At 50.3% G+C, this 12,883-nt stretch overlaps 1 protein-coding gene across 1 annotated transcript; it reads left to right on the forward strand.

The window, feature by feature from the left end:
* Positions 1 to 3,563: 3,563 nt before the first annotated feature.
* LOC102452762 (olfactory receptor 52B2-like) lies at positions 3,564 to 4,502 on the forward strand. Its single transcript, XM_089776995.1, has one exon. It carries the CDS (start codon positions 3,564 to 3,566, stop codon positions 4,500 to 4,502), a length of 939 nt encoding a protein of 312 aa, XP_089633121.1.
* The last annotated feature ends 8,381 nt before the right edge of the window (positions 4,503 to 12,883 follow it).

A 12,883-nucleotide genomic window follows, 5' to 3' on the forward strand; every position in this document is an offset into this window, starting at 1 on the left:
AATATGGTGTGCTGTCTTTTATCCTATAAAAGATCTCACATGTTTTGTTTAAGCATAACACTGTCACTCAAAAACGCCATTTGCCAGACTTTGGATATGACATGGGGCTTCCGTCCCCTTGGGTGAAAGCGAGAACAGTGACTCTTTGAACAATAGGCCTAGGCTATGTCTACACTGGCATGAATTTCCGAAAATGCTTTTAGCGGAAAACTTTTCCGCTAAAAGCATTTTCGGAAATGCACTTCTAGATGGGCAGGATGCTTTTCCGTAAAAGCGTCCGTGGCCAATCTAGACGCGGTTTTCCGCAAAAAGGCCCCGATCGCCATTTTCGCAATCGGGGCTTTTTTGCAGAAAACAATACTATTCTGTTTACACATGGCCCTTTTGTTCAAAAGTCTTTCGGAAAAAGACTTTTGCCCGAACGGGAGCAGCATAGTATTTCCGGAAAAGCACTGATGATTTTACAGGAGATCGTCAGTGCTTTTCCAGAAATTCAAGAGGCCAGTGTAAACAGCTGGCAAGTTTTTCCGCAAAATCCTTTCAAGTAGGAATAAGAGATCCTCTGGGAAAGGGCTTATTTTCCGGAGAATCGCATCTAGACTGGCACTTTTCTCCGGCTTATCCCCAAGCCGGAAAAAAGTGGCAGCCATGTAAATGCAAATGCTGCGGGGGATATTTAAATCCCCCGCGGAATTTGCAATTCCGATGTGCTACATTAGCATCCCTTTTCCGGAAAGGGGTGCCAATGTAGACATAGCAAGAGAGCATAGAGGCATATCGGGGTGTATTAGAAGGAGCATAGCTGGCATGTCTAGAGAAGTGATTATTCCCCTTTAGTCAGCTCTGGTAAGGCCACATCTGGAGTATCGCATCCAGTTCTCTCCCCCCCCACACACAATATAGAGAGCATATGGACGTATTGGAGGGGGTCCAGTGGAGGGCAATGGAAATGATTAGGGGGCTGGAGCACATGACCTATGAAGAGAGGCTGAGGGATGGATTTGTTTAGTCTTCAGACGAGAAGAGTGAGCGGGGATTTGAGAGCAGCCTTCAACTTCCTGATGGGAGGTTACAAAGAGGATGGAGAGAGGCTGTTCTCAGAACTGAGGGATGGTAGAAGAAAGAGCAATGGTGATAAGTTGCAGTCAGGGAGGTCTAAGTTGGATATTAAAACAAAATATTTCCCAAGAAGGGTGGTGAAGCATTGACAGGGGTTTCCTAGGGAAGGGGTCGAACGCCATCACGACAGGTTTTAGGAGATGGACAAAGCCCTGTCTGGGAGGATTAAACTAGGATTGGGCCTGGTTTTATCAGGGAGTTGCATTCAATGATTCCTGAGCTCTCCTACTACCCTGGGATTCTGTAACTAGGGTCAGCACTTTAAGGCTCTCGCCTGCTGTAACCCACCTTACTGACGGCCCCACCTTCCAATGTCGGTGAGTCCATTTCAGTGATTCTGAAACTGAACTATTTCTGTAAAATTAGAGGGACTGTTTGTCTTTGTTGATCTATTAGTTTTCATCACAGGTGAGCACGTTGGGACTACCCAGCTCCCTGAATAGAACACAGATCCTGGAAGTTTGGCCTTGTGAGGGTTAAGCCATCAGGCTTATCACTCCAGTAAACACAATTCCCCTGACCCCAGCCTGCCCCTGCCTGCGGCTGAGCTGGAAACTGCTCTGTGCCCAGGGCTCCCTGCTGGCTCCGACCCCGCTGGGACTCCCAGGCAGGCAGGATAAATGTCCCTGCCTCCGAGCCCCGGCCAGTGCGGTTCCTGCCCCTGCAGCTCCCCACCTGGATCCCAGGCAGAGACTCTTCATCCCCGGCTGGGGCAGGAACCTGGTGAGTGTTTGGGGGGGGGCTCCCGCATGGCTGCCCCCATGCTGAGAAAGGTTCTCTTGTGTGTAATCAGTGGGACCTGAGCTCGCCCAGGATTTAGTCCAGGGGAACCCCCCCACAACCCCTGGTGTCCCTGGGAGCAGGGGGCAGGTCGGGTGGAGCAGGATGGTGCCTACAGGGGAAGGAAAGGCTGGGAAAGCACAGATTGAATGGCTTTCAGCAGAAGTCTTAGTTTCTCTGCCCGAGAGCGCAGAGCAGAGCTGGATAGAGGCAACAGTATTTCCTTAACCTGAGTCTCCAAATGACTCCGCTAGAAAATGTGAATGAATGTCGTGAACGCAGACACCAGGGACAGGGCTGGAGGTGGCAGAGAGGGCGGGTGCATGGACAGACGGGCAGGAACAGCCGGAAGCTCTGTAGTTACTCTGTGCTGGGAGGGAAGGTGCAATTCTCATGGAGCAACCGAGGTCTCTGCTCCCAAGCCCTGTGTCAGGGCTGCAGGGGACTGGGCCTTCCCGGATGGGTCTGGCGAAAGGCTGCCTAGGGACACAACTGAAAAAGTGAGAAGTGATGATGTGAGTGGTAGGGCATCTGCAACCAAGAGAAAGGCCCCAGGAACTGGGCTTCCAGGCGGCCAGGCAGGGAGGTACCTGGCACCTAGTCAGGGTTTGCCACGGAAAGTGTCTGCCTGAGGCACTCAGCCATTTCCAGACCTGGTGGATGTTCCAGGGCCAGATGGAGCCCGTGGGTGGTCGCTTTTGCTGGAGACTAATGCTCAGCTGTTACCCTGGAGAATCTCCCGGGTGTCTCCGAGCTGTGGCCCCAGGGAGACATCACTGAGAAGCTGCTGGCCTGGGGCGGTGAGTTAAAACAGCAAAGAGCAACGTGGGGCTCCCCACAACGGGCCTTTGCAGCCTGGGCCGAAGCAGGTTCCAGTTTGACCAGTCTGACCACTGTGCCTGGGAGGAACACCAGGGATGCAGGGAAGGGCTGGAAACTCCAGCAGGGGTAGATGTGGGGGAACGTGACACTTCTCTAGGATCACCTGGAGCTCCAGTCATCCGCAACCGGTTGCAGTGGGGAGCAGGAGTTTTTGTCTCTCTTCAGGGGCCTCCCTCTGGCGCTGGGAGGGGACCAGGTCTTGCTTGGGGCCGACACTCAAGGAACTTTTTGGGTTTTGTAATAATATGAACATGCCTGGGCTTCCTTTGAGCAATTGCCCTAAGCTGAGCCGAAGAGGGGTGGTCCAGTGTGCAAGCTGCCCCAGGAGAGAGGGCTACTCCAACCCTCTCTCTCCACCACAGTTTGGGGCCAGGTGATCTCATTTCCATGGCCGCTGCAGTTCCAGCAGGCAGAGCTGGGAGAGCAGGGCCAGAGCTGGGGAAATAAATTATCCTGGAGCTCGAGTAACTGAATGTTCCTTAATAGCTTCCGGATGCGTCCCAGAGCTGATGAAGGCTGGCTTCACGGGCTGGGCTTTCTGAGACTCTCCACCTGGCCCTGCCTGCTCTGTGGCTGGTTTGTCTGAGCTCTAAGCTCCTGACAGGTCCCTGTCACCAGCTCCTGTTCTGCCCTGTACAACTATGAGTGCAGTTCTCACCCCAAGCATGAAGAGGGTGAGCGGGATGTGAGAAGTGAGTGTGAGGGGGTGGGAGCCCAGCAATCACTGACCTTGTTTCTATTTCCAGCTTGGCCTAGTGCCCAAGCGGAGCCCTCAGCGCCACATGGCCGCACCCAACAGCACAACTTTCAGTCACCTCATCTTCGTCCTGGTAGGCATCCCGGGCCTGGAGCCCTGGCATCCCTGGATCTCCATCCCCTTCGCGCTGATGTACACGGCGGCTGTTCTGGGGAACTGTGGTCTCCTCCTGCTCATCGCCACCCAGCGCAGGCTGCATGAGCCCATGTTCATTTTCCTCTCCATGCTGGCCATGGCCGACTTACTGTTATCCACCAGCACCGTGCCCAACACACTGGCCATCTTCTGGTTTGGACCCAAGGACATTTCCTTCACTTCCTGTCTCATCCAGGTGTTCTTTTTGCATTTTGGTGTTGCTGTTGAGTCAGGTGTCCTAGTGGCCATGGGGTTTGATAGGTACATCGCCGTCTGCGACCCCCTGAGGTACACGACTAACCTCACCAATGAGAAGATCGGGAAAATAGCCACGGTCATCATCATCAGAAGTTTTTGTATAATTGTTCCCGATGTCTTTCTACTCAAACGGCTCCCCTTCTGCGCAAGCAACGTCATCCCGCATTCCTACTGTGAGCACATCGGGGTGGCCAGGCTGGCCTGTGCGGACATCTCTCTCAATATCTGGTATGGCTTGGCAGTGCCTATTGTAGCTTTTATATTAGACGTTCTGTTTATTGCTGTGTCTTATGTACTGATCCTCAGGGCTGTCTTCAAGCTGCCCACCAAAGATGCCCGACACAGAACTCTCAGCACTTGCGGCTCCCACGTCTGTATCATCCTCTTATTTTACACCCCTGCCTTTTTCACTTTCCTAACCCACCGCTTTGGTCACAATATCCCTAAACACATTCACATCCTGCTGGCCGATCTCTACGTGCTCGTCCCCCCCATGCTAAACCCCATTGTTTACGGGATGAAAACCAAGCAGCTGCGGGAACAAATAGGCTGCCTATTGTCTCGGAAGTGAAAATGGTTCTGAATCTAGTGCAATGTGACTTACTAGCTGGCTTCTTCCACATGGCAAAGACAGGGCCTCTTCGCTCCAAAACAGGGACGTTAACCTATTACCTCTATGTAGTAAAACAGACATTTTCACCCCCAGGGAAGTTTCCCTGCAAATCCAGGGCCAAGACTGAATGCGATCCCCTTTAGTGACACCCCCAAATAGGGAGGCTTCACTAGTCTGAGATGAAGGCCACAGGGGAGTTTTGTTCTCATGCTTCCTAGTTAATGACAGATGGACAGGCACAAAGAATCTAACAAGTAATGGGTAAGTGATGGCTAGCTAACTCATCTTGCTGGTCATCAACAATCTCTGCATTCCATGGAGTGCTGCTGCCACATTACATACTCCAGAGATACCCCTCCCGTTACAGAATGGTTTTGGCGATTAGATATCTAGGGACATAGGACTAGCCAGGCTTGATCAGAGCTCTGGTCCGACTGATCCATATCCTGTCTCTATTAGCCAGTAAACCCCATGGAGGTTTACACAACTATCCCGCTCAAGGGAAAGATTCTTCCTAAACCCCTACAGGTAGAGCTGGCTTGTCCGTGGAAGCAGGAAGTTTTCAGTCCCTGCTAAATAAACACTTCACCCTCATTGCTATAAAAGTGTATACTCTCCTCTCCGTTCATCTCCACTCTCTTTTGTACCTCTCATTGGGCTGTGTAAGAATAGTTGATGCTTTGCGCTGTGCTGCTAATCCTGCCCTCTTCCCAGTGCTGATATTGTAAATGTGAAATCTCCTCCTGCCTAGCATGGATAGATCGCCTGGGATAAAGAACCGCACCTAGATAGAGAACTTTGGAAACCCAAAGCTTCTATTGCCTGTTGTAGCAGGTACTTGGCACATTCATGGAGCCTTTACAATGTTGCATGTATGTGCCCCTGTTAACTAAATTAACCACAATACACTTTTATCAAGAGCACCATGTCATGTAGCAGGTCCTTTTGACCGCGGCCTCACACGTATTGCCCATACTGCCACACAAAAGACCATCACAAGAAAAACAGAAGCCTTTGAGGTGGATCCAGAGACAGAGATTGAAGTCCTAATAGTTAACTAATAAGTTCTAAGACTAATTGCCTCTCTAGAACTGTTTAAAAGCATAAACCGAGTACTAGAGAGTCCTCAGACATACTAAGGGAGAATGAAGTGGAGTGGCAGCGGGCCAGGAGATCCAATGAAAACCCAGTCTGGGCTGATGACTGGGAAGCTGCAGCCCTTCCACTTCATTTTGTGTCCAGAGCAGAGACCCTAAAAGAATCAATGAGGAGCTAGGGACCCACACATCGAGAATCCAGTGGTGTCCATGCTTAGGGAAAGACTCAGTATAGACACTACAGCCAAATCGGTAGAATAGTGACTGTTCTGTCAAATGTGATCAGAGGATTTTCTTTATTTTCAGGTGTCTTTGCCTTCTCTGTGCTGAGAATATATAATTACCCCCTTTCACTGTAACTTTTCGGACTGACTCCCTGTAAAGAAATTCCCTGTGTTTTTAATACTTCTTTCAAGTTGCTTAGTAATGCCATGAAACCAAGCAATATTTCATCCAAAATATTTTCTCTATTTTTCTTTTTCTTTCTCAAGTAAAAATCACCCTTTTGAGGAAATGAGTTGTTTGCTGTGTCCTAGAAGATGGGAGGTTCCATGTGCAGCTGCCTAAGACTGCATATACAAGCCAGTCAGAGAAATAGAAAGTTCCCTTTTCAGCTGATCGCAATAACAAGGTTTTCAAGCCCTCTTCAGAGGGAGCGTTATACAGCTTGAGTGTCACTTATAGGAAAGAATTGCAACGTGCACATTCCTGGTTTCTTACAAGAGATTTGCGTTTGGGTGTATGCAGCGATAGCAATCCAAGGGTGAAGATTCTTTCACCTTGGGGAATTATTAATGGCAAAGTATTTTTAAAGTCTCTTGTGGGCTCCCATTTTCTCCATTCAAAATGCTAGAGTGGAGAAACACCCTGACACCAGGGCTGGAAAGATACCTGGCCTGTGCAGGAATCTACTTAAGGCAAGATCCCGGAAGCATAATCGTTCTTTGTAACCAGTTTCTTTAGTGAATCAAGCTTAATTTGTATGTTCTGTTTGAGTGTCTTAGATTTCTTCTATTAGCTACTTCTTTAAGCACTTAAAATCCACCTTTTGTAATTAATAAACATATTTTCAATGTATACTATTGCCCAGTTATGGAATTTGTAAGTGGGGTAGCAAGGGGTTGTGCATGGCTCTCTCCACATTGAGGGTGGAATGAGTTTTATATAATTTTGACTCTGCCCTCCAAGAAAGCTGTGGAAGGTCCCTTCAGCTGAGACATCCCCGAGCCGATTTCAGTGTCTGTCTCATTCCGCATTTGGGTGTGGCCGTAGCAATGTGTTGCTGGAGGAGGCGCAAGGGCCTGGTTCAGCAAATCAGCGCAAAAGAATTAGAAGTCCAACTACAGCTCTAATGTTTCAGGATGGGTTTGCTAATGTCCATGAGCCCACCCTGGTCACAGGTACCTGGGCCACAAAAGAAAATAATGGTAATAAAACTGAGGCATGAAGGAGATTCTGGGCTATATGGATCCGCTGTCTCTAAGGATGGGTCATTTACAGTCATGCTACGTCTAGACTGCAAGCCTCTTTCGAAAGAGGGTGTCTAGACTATATCCAGCATTTTCAAAAAAGGAAGCTGCTTTTTTGAAAGAGAGCACCTAAGCAGTCTGGAACCTCTCTTTTGAAAAAGCAGAGTTTGCATTACATAGCACTTTTTTTCGAATGAGCACTTTTGAAAAAAGGTGTTATTCTTGGTATAAGGAGGATACTGCAGTGGAGAAAACTGCCCCGTTCTTTCAATTTACTTTTGAAAGAACTTGGCAACAGGGGAAGTTTTTTTGAAACAAGGTCACTTTTTTTGAACAATCCCTGTAGTCTAGACACACCCTGACTTGGAGACACTGGCAGCCACGGAACAGGAATGGAAAGATTTCTTCCCCTCCCTGTTTCTGGCTCTGTGGGCTGAACTCTGGTGAGTGGGCAGTCGCAGCTGTTGGAAAATCAAAAGTCACCCCCTTTCTTTGCCCCCTCTCAGGAAAGAATAGAGGCCATGTTGGTTGGGGAGTGACCTTTGTGGGGGTGTTCTCCTCCTGACGGACCTTCCCCCCCTTCTGCAGGCCCATCATCGCCCGGGGCAGCGCCAGGGCCATGTCTGAGTCCAGCGTCTCCCACACATCCATCGCGAGAGTCACCTTTGGATTCCCAATTTTATCACCATTTATTTTCCATTTGGATGCCGGTGCCTGTGGCCCTGGTCTCCATTATGCGTGAGCTCCAGCTCAGTCCAGTGTCCTTATGCGATGGATGCTGGGCTCACTCAGGCCTCCTGCCTCACTCCACTGCGTCCCAGCCCAGGGCCCGGACAACGGCCAAATGACCTGGCCTGGGGTCAGTGGGGATACGTCCACAACACACTGACCTTTTAGGGCAGAGAGAACCCCCCAGCCCAGCAGTCTGGCCGCTCACATGGGATCCAGGGTAAAACCCCTGCTCTAAATGGCGCAGAGATCAGACTAAGCACCAGGTCTCCCACCACCTTCTGTACTTTCCTGCTGGGTAATTCAGGCCTGGGACCTGTCCCTAACCCACAGCTATGTCTTGAGGCACCTGCCCAGCCCATGTGCTGTGGGAACCAACACGTTCTAGTGGGAAGTTCGGGTTTGGCCCCCTGCCTGCTCCCCCAGAGAAACGTACCAGTGAACGAGCTTCTGCAACTGTATGGGTGACTGGGCGGTGATATACAAGTGGGACCCTGGGACCCTGGGACCCAGTGACTGTGTGTTTGGGGGTTGATAGAAAGATAGAAAGATCAGTGCTGTGGGGAGGCAGAGAGACCAGTAGTGTGTGTTTGTGGGCGGGGGGAGGTAGAGAAATCAGCTGAGTGTGTGTGGGTGTGGGGGTAGAGAAGCCAGCAGTGTGTTTGGGCATGGGAAGTAGAGACCAGCAATGTGTGTGGGGAGGTGGTAGAGAGACCACAAACCTGCCCCACAAACCTGCCCCCTGTCACGTGGCACCCCAATGCACATAGTTGCCGCTGTAATCTATAATCTACACAACGTCTACACTCACGGCTTCTTGCGCGAGTAATATGCAAATAAGGCTAAGTGTGGAATATCACCGAGCCTCATTTGCATACTGAATGAGCCACCATTTTTTTCAGAAGGGTGCTACGAGGTGGCCCCAGGACCAAGGGAGCCAGGGCCCTCCTCTTGTCTGGAAGTAGATACCTATCCCACCCATGTTTCCCTGGGGGGACCTTCCTGCATCCCTTTGTCCTCATCCTGAGGTCCCAGCCACTGGCCGGGGTAACCTGGAGTCCACCCTGAGGGCCTGTGCAGTCATGGGATCCACATCAACCTTCCCCTTGCCTGTTGGTCAGTGCACTGAAATCAGCCCCCAGCCCGTGTCAGTATCAACTGGGCTCCCAGCCAGGTCTCAGGGGGTGGGTGGGAAGGTGGAGGAGCTGGAACTCTGTGACACCTCATCTCAGCTCCCTGCGTGCCTCTCCCAGAACTTGCCCTGGCCAGGCACTGAGTCTTTGACCCACAATGTAGTGATGCTAAGAGCAGCATGGGCAACTTCGGGGAGTGGTGGGTTGAATATCTTGGAGAGGGGGGTTCTGGTGTAAGCGCCAACAGGTAGATTTGAACCTGGGACCTCTGAAGCAGAGTATAGGTGCCTCTACACTTTGAGCTAAAAGCTAGCTAGCTCCCAGCCCATGATGTAGAGGTATCTTGATCTTAACTGTTGCCTAGTCTAGGTGCCACTGCATGGTAACCACACTAGGTGTGTGGGTTACACTGGCAAGGAGCTGCGCTTGGCTCCACCACAGGTTGGACACCCCACAACTTTGGGGAATTAAGACCCTTCACGCTGGGGGATTCCATTGAACACGGGCATAGGGTAGCTGCCCAACTGGCCTAAAAAGAAGCTGCAGGGGCATTAGAATAGAAGAGCCGGGTGTCACGGGACACCCCGCAGGAGACAAACAGGAGGCCCCTCATGACACGGGCCCTGGAACGAGACAGGCAGGCCTGTGGGCCTGGCCCAGGCACTTGTCGAGTAGGAGGTATCCCCACGCCCAAGGCTACTGGCTGGAGTTGGAGGCTTAGAGAGCGAGTCCACCCCACATGGGGGAAGCTGGGTTAAGGCACCTGGCGGCCCATTCACCACTGGGCTGCACGTGGAGGAGGAGCCGGCACTCATCAGAGACAAGGCTGAGCAGGGCAGGGACAGACAAAACCTGGAGCTGGATTTCGGGCCAGGCAGCTTGGAGAGGCCTGGGGGGCCCTGCCTCCAGTGGCTGTGTCCTGAACATTGATTCACATTTCATAACGGAGTCTTTTGGGGACTTACAGTCAGGAAACCTCTGCTCTGGGCTCTCGGGCAGGGAAACCAAAACTTGTCTCCCATCCTGGCCAGGAGAGGAAGGATCCGTGGAGACCACCCTGAGCGGAGCTGAGCAGGGCCCGGCCTTACCAGGCTCTCTTGACACAGAACATTTCTCTGAGATCACTTGTGGATCTGTTGTTTGAGAAAGGGCTTTATATCTTTTTATATTTGTATTTTCGGCTTAATAATGTAATAACGTTAAGGTTACACATTTCATGTTTTATGAATTAGGCCTTTTAGTTATATTTGTATATATTTGGTAAGTTAAATAAGTTTACTAAGTAAAGAGACAGGATCTCATGGTGTATCTATGTCAATGAGAGTAGAGGAGTGCTGAAGGCCCGAGTTTCAGTGTGAATAGTTTTGGTTAAGGCATTATTTACAATGTCTTTTGGCTTTGCTCAATATAAAATGCTGTTGTTTCTGCTTTCTTAGAAGGTCCTTGTAGAGATTGTTTATGTGTGAAAGTGTTATGTATGTGTGGAGATAGAGGTGGGAAAGTTATCCTCAGAGCCAGATGCCCAAGAAAGGAGAGGCGAAGAGTTGGTGAAAACAGACTTGTCGGTGTCAGAGGATCCATCAGTGCGTAGCTATGCTCAAGAATTGATCAGATTGGCAGACTGAAGACTCTAAAGTGGAGTGAGCATCCCCGAAAGACAATTGATTAGAGGATGAGCCTCTTGGAAATGTTTTGGGAATGATTAACATAAAAAAGATGACACAACAGACACAGACCGGCTCAGCGGTATTCATAGACATCAACAGAGAAAAGGACTATAAAAGCGGGGTGCTTTGCTATGGAACTTTGGGTTCGTCTTGCCACCAACTCCAGGAAAGGATTGGATCACAACCGACAAAACCCGGCTCCCCCTCCGTGATCGATGTGGCTGGCCACTACCTTGATCCAGACTCTGAACTGGTAACTATAACATCATTTGGTGGCACTGTGTGTATGGCATTTGTGTGTGTGAGTGACTGAAATGCATATGCTGCTGTTGCATTCGCAATAAATACGGTGTGCTGTCTTTTCCCCTATAAAAGATCTCGTGTGTTTTGTTTAAGCATAACACTGTCACTCGAAAACGCCGTTTGCCAGACTTTGGATCTGACATGGGGCTTCCGTCCCCTCGGACGAAAGCGAGAAAAGTGACTCTTTGAACTACAGGCCTAGTGTCTCCTTTTGAGCAAGAGAGCGTAGAGGCATATTGGTGTGTATTAGAAGGAGCATAGCTGGCATGACTAGAGATGTGGTTATTCCTCTTTAGTCAGCTCTGGTAAGGCCACATCTGGAGTATTGCATCCATTTCTGCCCCCTCTCCCCCGCACTATAGAAAGCATATGGACGTATTGGAGGGGGTCCAGTGGAGGGCAATGGAAATGATTAGGGGGCTGGAGCACATGACCTATGAAGAGAGGCTGAGGGATGGATTTGTTTAGTCTTCAGAAGAAAAGAGTGAGCGGGGATTTGATAGCACACTTCAACTTCCTGACGGGAGGTTACAAAGAATCATAGAATCATAGAATAATAGGACTGGAAGGGACCTCGAGAGGTCATCGAGTCCAGCCCCCCGCCCTCAAGGAAGGACCAAGCTCCGTCTACACCATCCCTGACAGATGTCTATCTAACCTGTTCTTAAATATCTCCAGAGAGGGAGATTCCACCATCTCCCTTGGCAATTTATTCCAATATTTGACCACCATGACAGTTAGGATTTTTTTCCTAATGTCCAATCTAAATCTCCCCTGCTGCACTTTAAGCCCATTACTCCTTGTCCTGTCCTCAGAAACCAAGAGGAACAAATTTTCTCCTTCCTCCTTGTGACACCCTTTTAGATATTTGAAAACCGCTATCATGTCCCCCCTTAATCTTCTTTTTTCCAAACTAAACAGGCCCAGTTCATGAAGCCTGGCTTCATAGGTCATGTTCTCTAAACCTTTAATCATTCTTGTCGCTCTTCTCTCTACCCTTTCCAATTTCTCCACATCTTTCTTGAAATGTGGCGCCCAGAACTGGACACAGTACTCCAGCGGAGGCCTAACTAGTGCAGAGTAGAGAGGCAGAATGACTAGGATAGAGAGGCTGCTCTCAAAAGTGAGGGATGGTAGAAGAAAAAGCAGTGGCAATAAGTTGCAGTCAGAGAGGTCTAAGTTGGATATTAGAACAAAATATTTCCCAAGAAGGGTGGTGAAGCATTGACGGGGGTTTCCTAGGGAAGGGGTCGAACGCCATCACTACAGGTTTTAGGAGATGGACAAAGCCCTGTCTGGGAGGATTAAACTGGGATTGGGCCTGGTTTTATCAGGGAGTTGCATTCAATGATTCCTGACTCTCCTACTACCCTGGGATTCTGTAACTAGGGTCAGCACTTTAAGGCTCTCGCCTGTTGTAACCCACCTTACTGACGGCCCCACCTTCCAAGGTCGGTGAGTCCATTTCAGTGATTCTGAAACTGAATTATTTCTGTAAAATTAGAGGGATGGTTTGTCTTTGTTGATCTATTAGTTTGTCATTACAGGTGGGTGCGTCGGGGCTACCCAGATCCCTGCAAATCCCCTGACCCCAGCCTGCCCCTGTCTGCGGCTGAGCTGGAAACTGCTCTGTGCCCAGGGCTCCCTGCTGGCTCTGACCCCGCTGGGACTCCCAGGCAGGCAGGATAAATGTCCCTGCCTCCGAGCCCTGGCCAGTGCGGTTCCTGCCCCTGCAGCTCCCCACCTGTATCCGAGGCAGAGACTCCTCATCCCTGGCTGGCTCAGTAGCCCGGTGAGTGTTTGGCGGGGGCTCCCACACGGCTGCCCCCCTGCTGAGAAATGTGCCCTCATGTGTCATCAGTGGGACCTGAGCTCGCCAAGGACCCAGTCCGGGGGAACCCTCCACGGGCCCTGGTGTCCCTGGGAGAGGGGGGCAGGTCG

This window comes from Pelodiscus sinensis, chromosome 1 (genome assembly GCF_052426305.1).
Source record: "Pelodiscus sinensis isolate ZL-2025 chromosome 1, ASM5242630v1, whole genome shotgun sequence".
NCBI lineage: Eukaryota > Metazoa > Chordata > Testudines > Trionychidae > Pelodiscus > Pelodiscus sinensis.

What these genes read in the sequence shown, in the direction of transcription:
- LOC102452762 (XM_089776995.1), top strand. Translation starts at nt 3,564, where the DNA reads ATGGCCGCACCCAACAGCACAACTTTCAGTCACCTCATCTTCGTCCTG.